Source organism: Pyrus communis, chromosome 1 (assembly GCF_963583255.1).
Source record: "Pyrus communis chromosome 1, drPyrComm1.1, whole genome shotgun sequence".
In the NCBI taxonomy this organism is placed as follows: Eukaryota; Viridiplantae; Streptophyta; class Magnoliopsida; order Rosales; family Rosaceae; genus Pyrus; species Pyrus communis.
The window spans coordinates 6,757,501-6,776,778 of NC_084803.1; the positions used below are offsets into that span (position 1 = coordinate 6,757,501).

At 37.8% G+C, this 19,278-nt stretch overlaps 5 protein-coding genes across 5 annotated transcripts; 3 read left to right on the forward strand and 2 right to left on the reverse strand.

The window, feature by feature from the left end:
• Positions 1–2,288: 2,288 nt before the first annotated feature.
• On the reverse strand, positions 2,289–6,234 carry LOC137725406 (glycosyltransferase BC10-like). The gene is made up of 11 exons (XM_068464108.1): positions 6,148–6,234; positions 5,370–5,846; positions 4,458–4,556; positions 4,253–4,377; positions 4,074–4,145; positions 3,855–3,945; positions 3,371–3,451; positions 3,216–3,275; positions 2,982–3,104; positions 2,851–2,889; positions 2,289–2,686 (listed from the first exon to the last, which is right to left on the reverse strand). Exons 2-11 carry the CDS (start codon positions 5,781–5,783, stop codon positions 2,558–2,560), a joined length of 1,233 nt encoding a protein of 410 aa, XP_068320209.1. The 5' UTR covers positions 5,784–5,846; positions 6,148–6,234; the 3' UTR covers positions 2,289–2,557.
• Positions 6,235–7,897: 1,663 nt separating this feature from the next.
• On the forward strand, positions 7,898–9,924 carry LOC137741307 (probable plastid-lipid-associated protein 8, chloroplastic). Its single transcript, XM_068481031.1, has 4 exons — positions 7,898–8,184; positions 8,695–8,818; positions 9,140–9,319; positions 9,506–9,924. The coding sequence occupies exons 1-4, from the start codon at positions 7,945–7,947 to the stop codon at positions 9,703–9,705; spliced, it is 744 nt and encodes a 247-aa protein (XP_068337132.1). The 5' UTR covers positions 7,898–7,944; the 3' UTR covers positions 9,706–9,924.
• A 128-nt stretch (positions 9,925–10,052) lies between these two features.
• On the reverse strand, positions 10,053–10,849 carry LOC137741317 (uncharacterized). Its single transcript, XM_068481041.1, has 2 exons — positions 10,626–10,849; positions 10,053–10,345 (listed from the first exon to the last, which is right to left on the reverse strand). Exons 1-2 carry the CDS (start codon positions 10,765–10,767, stop codon positions 10,101–10,103), a joined length of 387 nt encoding a protein of 128 aa, XP_068337142.1. The 5' UTR covers positions 10,768–10,849; the 3' UTR covers positions 10,053–10,100.
• A 232-nt stretch (positions 10,850–11,081) lies between these two features.
• LOC137718060 (putative RNA methyltransferase At5g10620) lies at positions 11,082–16,138 on the forward strand. Its single transcript, XM_068457575.1, has 9 exons — positions 11,082–11,269; positions 11,572–11,631; positions 11,740–11,771; positions 12,285–12,427; positions 12,622–12,688; positions 12,803–12,880; positions 13,033–13,178; positions 13,261–13,340; positions 16,004–16,138. The coding sequence occupies exons 2-8, from the start codon at positions 11,577–11,579 to the stop codon at positions 13,298–13,300; spliced, it is 561 nt and encodes a 186-aa protein (XP_068313676.1). The 5' UTR covers positions 11,082–11,269; positions 11,572–11,576; the 3' UTR covers positions 13,301–13,340; positions 16,004–16,138.
• Positions 15,143–19,126, forward strand: LOC137738070 (cryptochrome DASH, chloroplastic/mitochondrial). The gene is made up of 13 exons (XM_068477676.1): positions 15,143–15,616; positions 16,004–16,143; positions 16,246–16,470; positions 16,562–16,687; positions 16,794–16,868; positions 17,016–17,132; positions 17,231–17,277; positions 17,391–17,467; positions 17,675–17,750; positions 17,883–17,952; positions 18,075–18,198; positions 18,451–18,500; positions 18,655–19,126. The coding sequence occupies exons 1-13, from the start codon at positions 15,199–15,201 to the stop codon at positions 18,874–18,876; spliced, it is 1,767 nt and encodes a 588-aa protein (XP_068333777.1). The 5' UTR covers positions 15,143–15,198; the 3' UTR covers positions 18,877–19,126.
• The last annotated feature ends 152 nt before the right edge of the window (positions 19,127–19,278 follow it).

The following is a 19,278-nucleotide window of genomic DNA, read 5'->3' on the forward strand; positions in this document are numbered from 1 at the left end:
GGTTTGGATGTATAATTCCAAATTTCCATTAATTTTTCTTTACAGAAAATAAAAAAAAAAAACCTGAAATTGAATGGACTTTTGTGTAATTGGAGAAAAGCTGGACCAGTTTCCCCAGTGTTTCTGGATAAAACTTGAAGGCAAATAGAAAACGCGGTCGCTTCATCCTGTTCCACAAGCACGGTGTAGTCAGCATTTGCTTCTGCAGCAAGTAAACGCAAATTCACCAAATGAAGTAACTGGTGATATGATATGAAATATCTTAAGGCCTTGATAGTTCATCGATTCCTTGCATTTACATACACAAGTAACAAAATATTAGACCGAAAAATGATACGCTAAATGAAAGCGAGCCTACTTCGATCTCCTTCACGCTAAGGTTATCTAGACGTCTTTTTCTCAAGGAAGTTTCCTTTTCGGGGAGTTAGTGAAGAAGTCTCCATTTATCACAAGGAGATTTTCTTACTTTAAATTTTTATGAACACAAGCTTAACTCTTACGAAGGAGAGTTTGTTGTCTCGTTAAATTAATGAATAACGAAAGGACAGAGATTCGTAGACAGGTGCAATATAGAGCAAGATTGTGTCTCGCAAATTTTGCAATGCATTAACTTTGTGCCAAGCAACTTCAAAAACGACGTAGTTTTAGGGTCTAGTGGTTATCAATTGAGACTGAGAGCTGACTTGTCAAAGGCTTTCATTTTCATCATCCTACTTCTACTGCTCCTACCTTTTGAAGAGGTACGAGAGAATCTGGGAAAACACCCCTTGTACGTGCAAATATACTAGAAGATTATAGCAAAAAAAAAAAAAATGAGGAAGGGTAAGGGTAAGAATGTGTTTAATATAATATTTTTCGTTTCATGGTGCAGTACACACATTAAGTTATAGTATGCACACGCATTGAACTCTCACATTTAGGAGCAAAATGTGTAATTAATTCTTGTTTAGTTATAAAACTAATGAAGAGCTAGTTATAGAGTCGTTGAAAATCGAGTCAACTTGCGGGTACTACTACTGCTCGGGTGGATTCTTCATCATCGGGCAACATGGCATATTCTTGCGTCGGACCACAGACGGATGAACCGAAGGAAAGCCAAGTACGAAGAATAAAATGATAACCAAGGCAACTTGTACTGTTAGGATTATTTTGTGAAGGACCAGCATTGGAATCATTGATAATAACAAGCACAGCGCTGCAAACGCTGCTAGTAGTAGTACTATACTATTGAGACCATCTTAGGGAGGGTGGAGCTGTTTCGCCTTTGCATTTGATGGCGTGGTGGTAAAGCAGATATAACAGCCCAAAAAAGCTAGGTTTTGCAGACTACTTAACTAGTTTCATAACCTTAACCTACGTACTAACCTAGCATCGAAATTTAGTAGTAGGCGGCATCCCCTGTGAGTTTTGAGTAGGTGGAACCATTCAATCCCGTAGCGGATCAATTCCAACGATCCTTTCAAACTAGTACTTTTTGTAATTGACTCTCAAATTGACTTGTAGTCACTATGAGTAGAGTAATTGGACTGAACGAAGATAATACAAAACCACCGTTGGGGTGGGATTAAGGTTGTCAAAAGAAATAACACAAATAATTAATCTGAATAAATCAAGACAAGGAACAATGAATTTTGTAAACTAAATGAAAAAGGATTTAGACTTTTTTGTAAACTAAATGATGTGTCACCAATAGGAAAGTCCTATTAATATTATTTTCAGTTTATGGAGTCTTATTAATATTATTTTATTATAGGAATTTTTTTAACCTTAATATTTGGAAAAGATTAAATTTAATAAAAATTTGATGTTAGATTACATATTATTATATCAAATTCAAAGAAAATAACCAGACACAAAAAAAAAAAAAAAAAAAAAAAACTAAACAAAACAAAAACAAAAAGAAGCAAAACAACCGGACCTTAGCACTCTATTTGGATACGTAAAAGAAAATCGGAATTTCCTTTAAAGTCGGAAATCTAGGACGGAAAAGCAATTTTTTTCCACCATATGCAGCCAGAGAAGAATTTACATATATACATTATAGGAGTACACAGTTTTATTTCTAAACGGAACAAAATTGAAATGTTTTCTCCACTATATGCTGCTAGAGAAGAATTTACATATATACAACGGGACACGCAATAATATTATTCTAAATTAGTCACACAATAACATTTTATTCCTCTCGAAATACCTCTCTGATATTCTTACCAAAACATTTCACTTCGAATTATTGGTGTAATATTTTATCGACGAGGTAAGTTGATCTTTGGTTTTGGATATCAATAATTTCGAATTTCCATTCATTTTTCTTTACAGAAAGTCAAAAAACCTGAAATTGAATGGATGGGTCATTCAAAATTCAGTAATTTAAAATACATAAATAACAAAAAGAAAGGCAAAAACAATCTACAAAAACAACGGTCAGCAGCCTATCAACCCACCAACCTAAGCCATATATCTCAAAACATGGCAATGTATAATCAAGAGAGATATATACCAGAACTTGAAGCTCTTGAGGAAGCAACTGAATGGCCAAAAACCAAAGAAAAAGGATTTAGACTTTTGTGTAATTGGAGAAAAGCTGAACCAGTTTCCCCAGTGTTTCTGGATAAAACTTTCGGGCAAATAGAAAACACGGTCGCTTCATCCCGTTCCACAAGCACGGTGTGGTCAGCATTTGCTTCTGCAGAAAGTAAACGTGAACCAGTCAACAATAGTAGAAGGGTCGTCAAATTTATTCACCAAATGTCGTAGCAGGTGATATGATATGATATCATTTTAGAATTGGTGACAGTAACATTGCTGACTACGTATGGTTACGACTGGAAGGGTACTTTGAGATTGTACCTTGTCTTCGCTTGTAATATGCGTGCTCTCAGCAATGGACTGAAATGGATGAGAAAATATCAATACATGAGAGACGTGAAATGAAGAAAATGAAGTGAGGGTTAAAGAAAATGGACTTCCCTAGATCATACCGTGATGTTCCTAAGGAGGTCATAAGTAACATCCTGAGTTCTGAACGCTCTTGGATGCCACTTCCCTTCAGACCAATCGACATATGTTACAGACCAGTTTGCGAGTCCACCAGGATCTTTCATCTGAAAAGCATTAATGGTGAAAGCAAAAGATAATTGGTAGCAGCAAAGAAATTACGAATAGGGTGAAATGCAGTTTGAACTGCGACGAACAAGAAAGTTTGATGTACTAACATTAAAGAAGGTTGGCAAGTAATGCTCATCTGAATAGCAGTTACGCCCGTCCATGTTTGGCTGAGAAAGTCAAAAAACATCATCAGCAAGAGATTGGAAGGAAGTTTTTCTCATGAACGTCAACAAAAGCACATCATAACAAAGAAAATATTTACCCTGCAGTAAAGCTTGAACTTTGTATAGTATAGACTGTCTGCCATCATGACAATTGCATGTAGCCGCTTCATAGAGAACCACTGAAATAAAAATGTCGATTAAATCCAACCCTATTGAACTGCGTGTGCACAAATCTAAATCTGATCGAGGAGCATGTTTTATACCAAAACTATTCTTGTTGATCCAATGTTTCGTCAATATAAACAAGAACAACAAACCAATCCAAACATTGCAATCATTCATACACTTAAGGACAAGAAAGAAAGGGGAGAGGAGCTCAGGTGACTTAGAAGGAACTGGTGAAAAGATTATATAAATCAGAAATATACTTGTAGCAACTGATCTTGCAGAAGTTTAATTCACTGTAAGAGACATATTTACGCAGAAGATTTTAAACTGTTTCCAGAGCTATGTATCTTACGCAGAAGTTCCAAACCAAATAAGTAAGCTCAAAGTTTTTCTGGAAAGTATATGCTGAATTACCTGTGAACCCTTCCGGAAATCCCTCCTTTCAACTTCAGGCAACATATGTTCTGAATACCGGCCAGTTCCATGTGGACCAGGATCCACAAAACTAGACAGAGAGCAAAGTAGATGGAATAAGAAAGCCCCAATCATAAGTACACCAGAATAAGAGCTAAGTAGCGGGAAAGAATTTTGAGAATCACATCAGTTTTTCTTTCTTAAATATACTTTTCTTACCAATCGATAAAGCTGACGTTGGTGTACATGAGATAGTTATATACATAATCGAAGTTATGCAGTGGTATGCAACTGAAACAAAAACGTAGAACGAAATCAATGAAAGAAGTAGCAGATTTCCAACATAAGAACCTCATTGAAAATGTTCACAATTGTATAAGTTGTTTCAATACAATGACCTGTCAGACAGCAAAACAAAATGTTGGTTGTCAGGGTCTAAAAGTGCATTTGCCAAAAGTCTCTTCTCTGCCTCAACCATCGAAAATTTTCCCCAAACGACCTGAGAATTTATTATTAATGGCATCTTTAAAGAAAACCATGTGTATTGATCAGTTAAAAAAAATAATACTGAACTGTAAGCATTCTCAGAGAGGCTCTGCGTACCTGTTCACTATGTATGTCTCTGTCAGCAAAATACCGGCTCACATGTACTGGCTTTTGCTTTGATGCATGTACGTAAACGGTAAATTTGTCTTCATGGCCCTAGAAACCATGTCATTTTTGTTAGACATTGAACTTTACTTTAGTATGTATCCCTTGCATACTTTAGGCTTATCTTTAACATGGCCTGAGGTCTTAATTCCAGTTCTCACTACTAGTTAAACAACTCAACTTTCATCAACTTCTAGTATGAAATGGGACGTTTACCAGAGACGCATAAAGTAGCTATACCTTAGAAAAAGACACACACATGTATAGATTTAGATATACATAACAAAACATCTTGGCAACTAATGTTAGCAGATATATTCCACACCAAGCTTATATAAACGGAGATTCGAGAGGTGGTAATAGATTAAGATGAATTGGTGTTGTTTTGTCTCCACACAGAAACAAGGTGTTGAAAACTCCAAGCGCATGTTTATCCTATCTGTTGAGATATATACGTTTTCGATAAATCCCTTAACATACTAGGAAATCAAAAGCAACTACCATATCCTGAGGCGATCTAAAGACGGGTCCCAATTTGACAGTAATTCTAACTGGATAAACCGAAACTATAGTCACATGAGATAACACTGTAGAGCCGAGCATTAACTCCACCAAATTACTTAAGCATTTCAGTTACTAAACCTCTGCTGTTAGTACTTCTCAGTCATGGCTGCCGTAGGGAATGCCTAATATTGTAGCACTTGACTACTAAATTTCTGAATGTAGTTCAACAAATACATCTATCCATACAATTCCTTGATATATACATGAAAGAAAAAAAAAATAAACCTAAACCTGATGAAATCAAAATGGATAATAAAAGGGAAATAAAAAGTAAAGAAAAGCATAGAGACATAGCCTTACTTGGAAGAAATTTTCCCACAACTCCTCGAAAGGTAAAGTTCCGGGGGTCAAAAACATGAAAGCAATTTTCGGGTTCTTTGATTGAAGAGGAGGCGTCTTGAGAATTTCCCTAACTACAACCTCCGACGCAGTCTCATCATCGGTCAGCTCCCTCGCAGGGCCAGGAGGAGTCCTTCCAAACATACTGCAACCACTAGAAGAAAACAGATAGCAGGCGGCAGAGTTTTTCGGAGGGTAGAAGTAGGCAAGGATAAGAAAAACACAGATGAACGAAACCAATGCAATAATCCATGTTGGTCTTCTCAACGCTGGACGCGGCCTTGACTTAGACATGATCATGATATCTCTCATCAGCTGCGGCCGCCATGCTAATGACTTTTTCATCTGGATCGAAGGCAACACAGAACCTCTCATTCAGTCCCTTTTTCGCATTCTTCGCTTTATTTCCCCTTGCGCTCAATGTAAACTAAGAAGCTGCTGTAACTTGCAACACAAATAACATCATTTCAAACGCATTTTTGGATCAAACAACAAAAAAGAAAACAACTGTTCACAATTTAACGAATACCCTTTTGAGAAAAAAAAACCCCCCAAAAGCATCACATTTCATCAAACGTTGATTCATCAAAATTTGGATGCGGGTGAAAAAACAGAAAAAAGCCACAGACTTTGAAAACATAACGCAAAGATCAAACCTATATGTTCATTCTGGAAACGATAAATGGTGAGGGTGGTGAAGAAAAAAGGAAGAATCTTGATGGGCGAGAGAAATAAAAACCTGGGTGTGGTGAGGAAATCAGCTTCAATCAGTCAAAATTGTTTCAAATGCAGGTGCAGGTGATGTTTCAGCTTGTCAGAGGGGAAGCGGATTCGGCGTGGGGAGAAGTATGAGGCGATGGGAAATGGCGATGTGAGGCTTTGTGAGTATATGGTAAAAGGGGGAGGGTGTGAATCTCTGGTTCTGGACAATTGAGGGAATTGGATGGTTTTTGGGCGATGAACACTTCAGCCAGTGAATTATGGCAACTTTCCCACGTAATATTAAATGATTTTTATTTTTTTTAATTAGGGGTTAAGTAAAATTAGGGAAAGCTTATAGCTGTCCATTCCATAAATCTGTAATATTGTCAAATATTATCCAAAAATGTGTACGGAGATATTGTCAATTTCATTCCATTACCCCCTCAGAACCAATCAGAATCTTTACCACAATGTTTTGGAAAATGCTCGAATTAGGGGTACCAATTCTCGTAGAAATTTTTTAGAGTGCCCGAAATTCAAGTGAGGTACTTCTCGTATCATAAATAAATAAGTAGAGGGTCACATGAATAAGTAGTGAGCAATTGGGATGATAGTTGGCAGGTAATACTACTCAAATGGATTTATGCTCACACCAGAGTCCATAGTATGATTTTAGTGCATGTAGTTGGTGAATGTAATGCTAATTGTTGTAGTTTGGGAGTTACATGTGCTAATTCCATTAAAAGTTTAGCATAATTGAGTAATTAATTCATTATCCCTTCAATCTATCAATTAGTAAGTTAGAGGTTTTAAATTCGATTTTCGCCAAAACCGAATTTGAACCACATTATTATGGCTCATTTATTGTGAGATTTAACCTACTCTCTCACTCCCTTAGTATAATAATATCGCTTGTTCCAAAAATAAAAAACCAAAATCATATATGTTATAACGTAGTTAAACAATTACTAAAACTAAATAGAATTATGATGATACTGACATCCAAATATAACCAATTCATCAGATGTCAAGCTTTTTTTAAAAAAAAAAAGAAGAACGAAAGTTTTATTCGAAAACTCAAACTCAAGCACAACATGAATAATTTTTTCTTTTTTATAAGGAACGATAGCGGTTTTATTTATCAATAAAGAATCAAACAATTCTTAAGAAAAACATCCTCAAAATAGTTTGGAGTCCTCAAACCAACAATTGATAAAATTGAAAATAAGATCAACTTAGCCATACTATACGCTACTATATTAGAGGTTATACGAATATGACTGACTTTAGTACAAGAAAAGCACACAATATTGGAGGCAGGTTGTCTGCTGTTTGGGTGCCCTTCCTATCATCTCCTATTTGTACGGTTACGGTTAAACCACGTCAACATTTTATATTCCTATTAATTTTTATCTTATTATCTCTATAAAAAAATCAATATAAAATGTTAACTTGTGCGGAGATAGGAATGACACTCAAACAAAAGCGTATACAATCTGCCTCCCACGATATTATGCATTCTCTTAAGAAGGCGAGACTATTTTTCAGTAAAGAAAAAACAAAAAAGAGTAAGAAGGCGGGATATACATACACTACAAAATTACAAATCCAAGAAAATAAAAAATAAAAAATTGTTGGAACGCTGACCAATTAGATAAGGCAACGAAATAAACCCCTCGTACGTGGCATCACCCCCCACCAATAGCCAAACCAAAACCGGCCCCATCTCGATTCGCATTGCCTACGTGGCACCACCTCCCCCATCATCAGATAAGAGATAGCTGTGTAATCACTTCCTCCATTTGCCCCATTCGAAGCTCAGAGCTTACCTTCCATGGCCGCTGCCGTAGCCTCATCACTAGCCCTGTCAGCCTTCACCTTCAGAGGAGGCGCCGATCCCTCGAAACCCAAATTCCTCAACCTTTGCTCAAAGCCCACAAATTTGGCTTTGACTGCTTCACCCCAATCTCACAGTTGTCGGCGCAACTCTTTGAGAATATTGGCCTCTGTTTCCGTCTCCGATCCTGGAGTTCGTACCGGTCCCGAAGAGCTCTCTGCGTCTATTCTTTCCAAGGTACGGCCTTCACCCATCCCATATTTTAGTTTGTTTCTAATTTATTTAGTTTTGGATTCGTAATTTTTGTTTGGTAGCTGAGAAAATGTGATCCTATGTTTTTCTTTGATGTTTTTGTGATTTTTTGTTTGGTTGCTGAAAAAATGTGATCCTTTCTTTTAGTGTTTTTTCTGTTTTTTTGTGATTTTAGATTCGTTATATGTTGTTTGGTAGCTGAGAAAATGTGATCCCATATTTTAGTTTTTTTGTTTGGTAGCTGAGAAAATGTGTTGTTTACATAGATTCCGATATTGGGACAGTAACTTAGCTGAGAAAATTTCGTACTTTACCTTCTGCGGTTGCTTCTTTGCTTTGAAATTGATATTAGTTTCTCGGTTTCCATGCTTTTGCTATGGAAATTTTTCAGGCTTATATTTGTAGATTAATATGATAGTATTTGCAGTTTGATTAGGGGGAGATATGCAAAGTTTTTGAATACTTGGCTCATGAAATGTGAATTATGATGATTAGGTGACGAATTCGGATAGAGGAGTTCTGCTGAAAGAGGAACAACAAAAAGAGGTAGCTAAGGAGGCTGAAGAATTGCAGAACTACTGTGTTAGCGAACCAGTGAAATGCCCTCTCATTTTCGGAGGTAAATCCCGTTAAGGTGTGAACTTTATTTCTTGAGATGTACATCACATCCTCAATTTTGCCTAGGAATACCTTCTTTTCTTACCAACCACAATTCCTTGAATAAAGCCTTGCTGCTTTTCATCACGTCGAGGGATTGCCTTCCACCTAAGTCATCGTAGTTTCATCGAAACCAGATTGTCCAGCTCTCAAATCGTTACAGAAATCGTGTACGACCATTTTGTTCAGTGCTAACAAAAACATGATATGCATTTCTCTGTTATTGTTGTTGCCTGTTGGTGGTCATAGACTCGTATGATGAGTTAATCTAGTGCTTTCACAGACTGGGATGTGGTGTACTGCTCAGTGCCAACATCACCCGGGGGTGGCTACAGAAGTACGTTTGGGCGCCTTTTTTTTAAAACAAAGGAGATGATTCAAGTTATTGAAGCTCCTGACATTGTCAAGAACAAAGTCTCCTTCTCCGTTTTCGGGTTCTTGGATGGAGAAGTCTCTTTAACAGGTAGGCTGCTGAGGTTCTGTGCGTAAACGTAAAACCACTGTCTCAAGTTTTTCTAGAATTTTTCCGTCACATTATCATGCTTCCTATGCTGCTCTTTTGGTAAGACTGTCGTACATTCTACTTGATCCGCGCACTGTTCTTATCTTTTTTGCATCATGTGTTAACTTCTCGTATATGCATGAGCAGGAAAGTTGAAGGCTCTGGATGATAAGTGGATCCAAGTTATATTTGAGCCCCCAGAACTGAAGGTTGGAGCCTTGGATTTCAGATACGGCGGTGAAAGCGAGGTTAAACTCCAGATTACATACATAGATGACAAGGTCAGGTTGGGGAAGGGCTCTAAAGGCTCTCTATTTGTTTTCCAGAGACTCGGTAGTTCCACCTGAAAAGACTATCGGTAGGCAAGAACCGTCCTCCCTGTAAAATGTAACGCTTCAGCGCTGCAAACGGATGTGTGATATCAACGTTACTTCCGTGCATCTCATCATCTTACCTTTCTAAGATTATCCATGTTACAAGTGTTCATAGTTTTTTCCTTTGTGTGATGTTTTAACTCTATTGAACATAAGGTCGAATGATCATAGTTAGCTTCTTGTTCAGATCAAGCGATAATCTACACTAATCTGCATTGACAGAAAGTGGCAAGAGTTTGAACTCATAAAGCAAATAGGTCGAAAAAAACTAAACACTTTCTTGAGGCCCAAGCAATAGAACCCGATTCGAGGAATAACAAAGTTTTATATCCACCTGATTGACAAAAATGAAGAACACGATGCTGTTGCTAACCAGGGCCTACTTTAGGAATGTCATAATGCTCGCTCAGATTAGCCAGATACTGATTGAATTCCTGAACCCGATCGCGGTGCGATTTTCGAGCAATCTGGGAAAGCCTCTGGCGTTGAATCCTCTCTGCCTGCTCGAGGTACCGCCTCTCCGCCGGTGTCAGATGACCATAAGCAGAAGCAGCAGCCCACGTCGTGCCAATGCCGCCTTCGTTCTCAGCATCATCTGTCACTGCTTCTCCACCTATCACCCTCCAAACACACAAAAATTGAATTCTCCATTAGCAAAACCAGAATCACAACCTCTTAAACCCTAAGAAATCACAACATCTTAAATCCCAATCCGTTGAGGGGTTGTTTGGTATTCAAAAACATAAAATAAAATTCCGGTTCATAAATTAGAGTAGTTTAAAATATCGATTTGTCACGCTTCCGCTCTCCGGATTATTGAATATTTTACACATTAGATTTAGGAAACAATAATAACAAACTAAAATAAAAAAGATGGAAGGGCAAGAACCTACCTGTGGAGGCATCAGACAATTGGTGATAAAATGCGCTCTGTTTCTTCTTCTTCTTTTTCTTTGAAATCGCACCGCCTTTGACGTCCAAGGCTTTGCCTTTCAGCTTCAGCTTCCCTACAACCACGTTATCGAACGCAGACATTTTGATTTGATCAAATTGGTCGTCGAAATTCTATGGAATACGGCAAATATATGCAGGGCAGTATGTTCCAGAAACTCCGCGATTTCTCTCTAGTCTTCCCCAACCGAGCCTCTGCACAGAAAACGGGTATGGGCCTGTATCAATTTCTTTGGGCCTATTGGTATTAATGGGCCTCACTTCTCATGCTCATTCCTTGCTCGTTTTATCAGCAACCCAGAAACTCGATTCTCCTCCAAACCATCCAACAAAAAAAAAAATAAAAAAATAACAGAAGAGGTTCTTCTCCACCGCTCGTTCTATCAGCAACCCAGAAACTCGATTCTGAGTCTTCTGCTTCAAAAGCCGTCGTGAATTGCTATAGAGAGAGAGAGAGAGAGAGAGAGAGAGAGAGAGAGTTTCCGTGTTTTAGTTCCGTTGGTGACCCTTTCTGGTGGGCACTGCCCAGTTAGATTTTTCAAGCTCAAGGCTGGTATTTTATCTACGAATTTGGTGTCAAAATTTGGTATTTTCCATACCCAATTGCTAGTTTTTAACTTTTTACCAAGAATTCTACAGTAATTACTTGCAGCTATTTGATAAATTTTGGTCCTGAGATGTGTAGAATCTGTGCATGAATGCAGGATGCCATGATTTTATCTCTCCTTTTTGTCTTGAATCATTGCATGGACTAAACAATGGAAATGTTCACATTTCTCTGTAGAATTTGTAATGCAATTGCAATGTCCCTTTTTCGTGTTTTCATTGTCATGGTGGTTTTTGTACAATTGTTGGAGCCACAATTAGTATTCTTTGCCTTTCTTTCAGTTGAAATGGTTGTCATGCTTAGTGCCCGTCTCCACATCGTTACCTCTGCTCTTCCTTCAGGTTATTTTTATCTCGAAAGCCTCGTAGCTGCATTTATATTCTTCGTTAATCGTTATCTTATCTCAAACTTTGTCGATTTGTGAACTTGATTTTGCTTAAACTTTTCAGGTAGAGATTGTAAATACACAGGTCAAGCAGTGGTAAGGTCTCTCCAGCTCTTACTACGGTCTTTCTTACAACGTACTTACTTTTACGTATTGATTTATGCATATAAAGCGGTGAACCAGATACCTACCACAGGCCAAGCAGCTGGGAAGAAATGTAAAGAACGAGAATGGGTTTATCATAGTTAAATTTGTTGCATAGCAAAGCAATCGGTTTTGTCTCCTGAACAAACTATCTATGTCTGAGTTTTGTGATCCCACAATCCATCTATTGTTTTAGCAAGGATTTATCAGTTTGATCAATGATCTTGATTTTGTCTAATCTTTTTTAGTACTTCATTAGTTGGGTTTACATTTGTGTTTGGTTGAACCCACTTTTCGTGTTAGAAATGAAGTATCAGTTTGCTTTATCATTTTGCTTGTGTCAATCTTTTGAGCAATTGGCTTCTGTGTTTTGCATTATAAATTGGCAACAGATCATGACACCTGTTGGGCCTCTAGTTACTAGGTTTTCTTTCTGATTTTTAAGTGTTTTTTTATTTTGGGCAGAGAGCGCTTCCTATACGCATAATATCAGTAGGGAAGAAGAGATCACAAGGTGTACAACTTGTAGTGGATGAGTACATTGAAAAGCTTAAGCTCTACTGCAGCGTTGATGATGTTCACATACGGAACAACCCTAAAAACGCACAGTACTGGCCTTCTTATTTGATCTATGTCATCATAATCTTTGTACTTAACCTGAATAGATACATGTTTTTCTAAGATATGTAGAGGCTTTTTTCCTGGAATTATGGACATCGGACATATGAAGGAAATGTTTGCATTGTGGGTTTTATGGATCATATCTTATGTTTTCAGCTCAGATTAGTTACCTTTTGTGTAGTGATTCGAAGGCTCAGGTTGATCATGAAGACAGTGCTGTCATGGACCTTATAAGGTCCGATGATTGGGTACAGTCTGAACACCCCTTGCTTAGATCATCATGCAGACTCAATTGTATTATCAAAGGCTCAAAGATGTTATACTTGTTTCTATATTTTCATTTTGTAATCTTGTGCTTGTAGGTGGTGCTGTTGGATGAGCGTGGGAAAGACATAGGGTCAGAGCGGATGGCAGAGTTGGTGGGGGATGCAGGGAATACAGTACGAATGATTTCTCATTTAGTATTTTCAAGAATGATTTTTCGAATTCTTCCATTCTTATGTATTTATGTTGCTGAAAAGAAGAGGTAAAGTTGAGTATAATAACTTAGGAACTTCTTCCTGTAGGTAACACTTTGATTTCCTTTCTGTAGGGAGCTTCAAGACTATCCTTCTGCGTCGGTGGACCTTACGGCCATGGAAAACAATTGCGAGAACGTGCTGATGTTTGTATCAAGTTGTCTTCTATGGTTTTAAACCATCAAATTGCATTAGTTGTTCTTGTGGAACAACTTTATAGGTAAGAATACTTTGTACTGCTGGCTTCTATGGGTTTAAACCATCAAATAAGAAAATAACGCATGCTTATCTGTTGACTTCAGGTCATGGACTATTCTGAAAGGACAGAACTATCATCGGTAGCCTTTCATTTACTGGTCTGAACAGTGAACAATACCAACAGGTATTCCTTTTCTTTTTCATTACTACCTTTTTATTTAAGTATACTACTGATGGTTTGGATAGAGGGACTTGACAATGACTTGTTGCATTACATCTGAGATTACGTTAAAAAGACATTTTGAAAGTCCTTTGTTTCGTGTTGTAGTGCATTTGTAATGTTTTGTTAATCGATTTGTAGTGCTTGAGTACATTTTAGTGCTCTTGTAAGGCATTTTTAACAATTGACTTGTTGCAAAACAAAGGCTGCTGACTCGTGAGTTTGGATTACCTTTGTCCTAGTAGAGTGGCCAATGTTGTGTGATTTTCTTCCCTTGTGCCTCAAGTATTGTAGTAAGCAAATTGGGAGATCACGAGCAATCGAGGGTAGCTCCCAAAAGTTGCTATTTAATATGTGATGCCATTCCTCAGAAACAGTGTGCCTTAAGAGACCCCAAGTGCTTTTGCAATTACAGGCAAACCATGGCACCTACGCACTGCCGTCTGGTTGTCAAGTTCTTCAATGTTTCGTTACTGACTCAATAACGGTTTTAGTGACCCTCGTGGCAGTGAAATCTTCAGAAACAGAAACCCGAACTCGAAGATCAAATTACTGTTTCACTTCACAATTGTTGTAAAGGAGTCGAGCGAGGTTCGTCTTGCCAATCCCGACCATTCCTTCGATGGTCGTTAGATAACAACAGTCTCGTTAACTCTCCTTTATCTTTCAGTTGGAGTATGAATAATATGCCAAATATGTTCTCAGCCCCTCCTATAAGCGTCATGGTTTTTTCCTCTCCGCATAACTTCAATGAGGGCAGCTGCCCCTAGCGAGCGTTGGCTGACTCCGCCCCTGGATCTGATTGTCTCCTCCTAAAAATATTGGATCGGGTTAAAAAAATTAATTTAGAATATTTGAAATCGGATAAATTTTAAAATTTTCAGAGCATAATTTGGAAATTCATTTACTTTACAAGGTTTTGGATATTTCAAATTTTTGTGTGTGCGCAATTTATTGCTTTGTCTTAATATTTGGTATAAACTTGTACATAAACCCAATTAATTTTGTATTATATTATCTAATTATCATTTTAAGTTGAATATTTTTTATATTCTAAAGACCCCTAAAGGATGATATCATCTACAATTCTACATATTTATCAACTTGGATTTTGGTAAAAAAAAAAAAAAACTTCATAATTGGGAAATTTTCAAGATTTGCATGTGAAAAAAGAGAAATATAATCTCCATATGCATAAGAGGCACTTTTATGTTTTTAGTTTGGTTTTGCCGGCTTTGCTCTAGATTTTATTTATTTATTTATTTTATATATTTTTTTCTTTGAACTATAACTCAAGTAATAATAATCCATTTAGATTTCGATCCCTTATTAATACAACTATAAATATATAAATTAGCTTTGTATCAGGAGTTTTTATACAAGGGTCCATTTATTATGTTCCATATAGAGTCTCTAAGCTGGCCCCTTTATGGAGAAATTTTTCATTGTGACCGGAACATGAGTGATACACCATGTGTTTTTATATAAGTGATGAAATTTTTTAATATTTAAGTCATTAACTTTTTAACACATATATCTTACTATTTGTATAATGACATATAATATACCATCCGTGTTCTGATCAGCCTAAAAAATCTCTCTCTGTTATGGGGGTGCAAATGAAACTGGATGTTGCCGTAGAATTTAGTTTGCCGCCATTAATAACGGACCTAACGGTAGGTTTGAAAGCAAATGAAGTCAGCGTCTCTCTCCTTCCATTGGCCTCCAAACCTCCACGTTTCAAATCCAACTCTCTGCACACGTGTCAGCAACCCCACTGCTCAAAACTCTCTCCCCCGAGCTCAAAACTCGGCAATGGCAGATGGCATATCTTCACTCCTCGCTCGCACCCCACTGTCTGAAAAAGCTCATCATTCTCCCGTTATTCCCAAATCCAAAACCCACGATTTCAACCCAAAGACTCAATCTTTTCCGACCCATGAGTTCCTCCTCCAGCTCCAAACCTGAATCCCCCGCCCCGGTCTCCCAGGTTCCGGGTCTGGACCCGGTGGAAATGGAGCGAGTTGCGGACCAAACGCTGCAGAGGTACTCGGCCTCCTCCTCTGCCAAGAGAAACGGCAGAGGTGTGGCCGTCGTTTGGTTCAGGAACGACCTCAGAGTGCTGGACAATGAGGCTCTTTACAAAGCTTGGGTTTCGTCCCAGGAGGTTCTGGCTGTCTATTGTGTTGATCCTAGGATTTTTGGTTCTACCCATTACTTTGGTTTTCCCAAAACTGGAGGTACCAATCTTGTTTTGTTGAAATTTACATTATCCGTACGCTTTTCGTCGGTAATTCCAGTGATCGTCACACCGACATATGTTGTTACTAATCCACTTACGTTATATTGTGCATCTGTTTCTTAAAGTTAATAATAGTCCATGTCGATGAATATTAACCATGCGGATTAGTAACATTACGTGTCAATGTGCGTTAATGTCACGTGCAAAAATCTCTCCACAGTTTAGTTTGGTTTTTCATAATTGTTGGTGTTACAGTGGGCCTTGAATTTTTTTTCTCGATGTTTTGTCTACCTCCAAATTTCCTAGATTATTTTGGTGTTTTATAATCTAAATGGGACATAGAACGTTGCTAGCTGAGAATTTGGAAAACGTTGTTGTTTGGCAGCGTTGAGAGCACAGTTTCTGATCGAGTGTTTGGCCGACTTGAAGAAGAATTTAATGAAGCGGGGTCTTAACTTGTTCATTCAACATGGGAAGCCCGAGGAGATTCTCCCTGATCTTGCAAAAGCTTTTGGAGCTCACACAGTTAAGTGATTTCCACACTATTTGATTAGCATAATGAGCTTGTTATGATTTTCCAACTTATTAAAGCAGGAGTGTGTTGGTATGTAATCTAATCCTATTTAGGTATATGCCCAAAAAGAAACTTGCAGTGAGGAGCTAAATGTCGAAAGATTGGTCAGCAAAGGTTTGCAACGAGTGGTGTTGCCATCATCTTCGGTGCAATCCTCTAAGCCCGGTTCTGTAAACAATCCTAGGTTACAACTTATTTGGGGCACCACTATGTACCATATAAAGGACCTCCCTTTTGATACCAGCAGCCTACCGGACGTGTATACTCAATTTCGCAAGGTATGGAGATTGCTTTCTGGCTGGTTTCAGTTCAATCAATATCTGGGGGAGGTTTTCTCCACTGTGTTTGTTGATGATACCTAATTTGCAGTCTGTTGAAGCCAAATGCACGGCTCGTGGCTGCATCAAAATTCCAGCTTCTCTTGGTCCACCCCCTAGTGTTGAAGACTGGGGATGTGTTCCTTCATTAGATCAGTTTGGACTTCAATCTTCAATTGTAAGTATTTCCAATATATACTTACAGCGCTACATATAGTCTGATATAGACTCTGAGAATTGAAAATGATCATTTTTCCCTTTTCTCCCCCTCCATCTCGATGTAGGTAAGTAAAGGAATGAAGTTTGTCGGGGGCGAAAGTGCCGCATTGGGCAGAGTGCACGAGTATTTCTGGAAGAAGGCAAGATAAATTCATTTGTTATGCAAATTGATGCTCCAAAAAACTTCCATGTAGTTTCTCTTTATTTTAACACATTCCATAATATAACGGAACACTGGTAAGAGTAATTTGGTCGTCTATCTAAATCTCATGAACGTTCACGTGCAGGATTTGGTAAAGATATATAAACACACCAGAAACGGGATGTTAGGACCTGATTATTCAACAAAATTTTCTCCATGGCTTGCTTCAGGAAGCCTTTCTCCCCGTTTCATATATGAAGAGGTTGAAATTCTTGATTATTTTCTTACGTTCATTACATGACGACATGACATTGAGCGAACTTAGACTAATTTTGCATGGTATCCAATTGATTTCTTAAGGTAAAGAGGTATGAAAAAGAAAGGGAAGCAAATGATTCCACATACTGGTAATTCTCAATCTCTCCCTCGGTTTCCAGGAACTAGAATGCAGTTATTTGGATGAGAAATGGACTGTCACTTTTGTTTATCCGGTTGATTTAATCTTTGTTCAACCCGACAGGGTATTGTTTGAACTGATATGGAGGGATTACTTCAGGTTTCTATCAGCAAAATGCGGGAATTCCCTTTTCCATTTAGGTAAGGATTAAATTCTTATTTGATTACTTTAATATTCAGTCACGCCGAAGTATAATATTCCAATCATGCCAAAGTTTAAGGCCGAAAAAGTTTGTTGCTGTGTAGCACACATGGAGCCACTTATTTTGACGTATCAGTGCAAAGATTTCAATTCTCGCTACTTCTGTTTCATTAGTAGTCGTGTTTTTAACTTTGGTCCCTTTAAAGGTGGCCCGAGAAAGGTGGAGCATAGATGGAGCCAGGAAAGGACTTTATTTGAATCCTGGAGAGATGGTCATACGGGGTACAATACTTTTCCCGACAGTTATAGAATTAAGCCTCTATAATCTTAAAAAATGTTAAATCAAGAACTTGTTCTCTACTGGTGTTTGGTTCTCGCTCTGTTCTTGATATACAGAACTTGTTAAACCTCTAGGTATCCACTTATAGACGCTAATATGAAAGAGCTGTCGACCACTGGATTCATGTCAAATCGAGGAAGGCAGGTAATTCTAAAGTAAACTGTCACTGTTAATGGAATAAAACTTCCTGTATTGATCTCGATGTCATATTTCCCGGGAACATGGGACATAGAAGGTTTACTAATACTTCATCTACTATTGTACAGATTGTATGTTCCTTTCTAGTTCGTGATATGGGCATTGACTGGCGCATGGGAGCTGAATGGTTCGAGACATGTCTTTTGGATTATGACCCTTGTTCCAATTATGGGAATTGGACCTATGGAGCAGGTGATTTCATATTCATCTTTTTATTCAATTCAATGTATGCATGTTTCTCTGAAAAGCATAAGTATGCCTCCATGTCGACTTTCTTCTTTAGCTGCAAGTCACGGAGAATACTTTTACTCGGGATTGTTTAATAAGAATATGGAATTTTGACGATGTTGAGGAGGATTATATAAGCTAGTAACAAAGGATTCTCTTAACATTGGAAATGAAGGTTTACTAACCAAATTTTCGTCGTTGGTTCATCCTGTTAAGGTGTTGGAAATGACCCCAGAGAAGATCGTTACTTCAGTATTCCGAAACAAGTAAGTACATTAATCCATTGTCTCCTTTTAATTTCTTAAAACAAGACCCAACTTTGAATGACAAATTGCAAAGTGCAAAGTTCTTCACATATTTTTATAACAACTATGTTTTGGAAGCATCGTACCGAAGATGTGTATTTTTTGCCTTTTGTAGGCGCAGAATTATGATCCTGATGGCGAGTATGTGGCATACTGGCTTCCTCAATTACGATCGCTTCCGAAAGATAAACGGAACTTTCCCGGAATGGCATATATCAAGCCGGTTGTACCTCTCAAGTTTGGAAATGCCAGTAGTAGGCACCAAAACCAGGACAGGGGCTCGGCTGCTAGACGCGCAAATTTTGGAGGAAGACAGCCACGGGGGCAAAGGAGATAAACCTGGGAAGAAGAAAAAATAATAATAATAATAAATAAATAAACTATGTAACACTTTATCCAGTTAGAAATAGAGAATTTAGGAAAATTTCAGAATTCTCTCTCACAAACTTCGAAATACTTTCTTCCTCTCCATATACGATATTCGATTTTTTATACACTTATATTGGGAGAGGAGAATTCGAAAGCATGATTCTCGGTATCTGTAAACGGTCTTAATTTCTGTTCAATGATATTCTACTTTATATTAATTTAGCATCGTCTTTGTTTATTTGCATTTATTTTTACAAATGAGCAGTTGAGATTTATCTCATAAAAAAACATGGGGAGAATAGTAAGCTCCAATGAGATTTGGGCTTTTGACATCTCAGGCCCATACTGAATTGAGACCCATATTATTCGA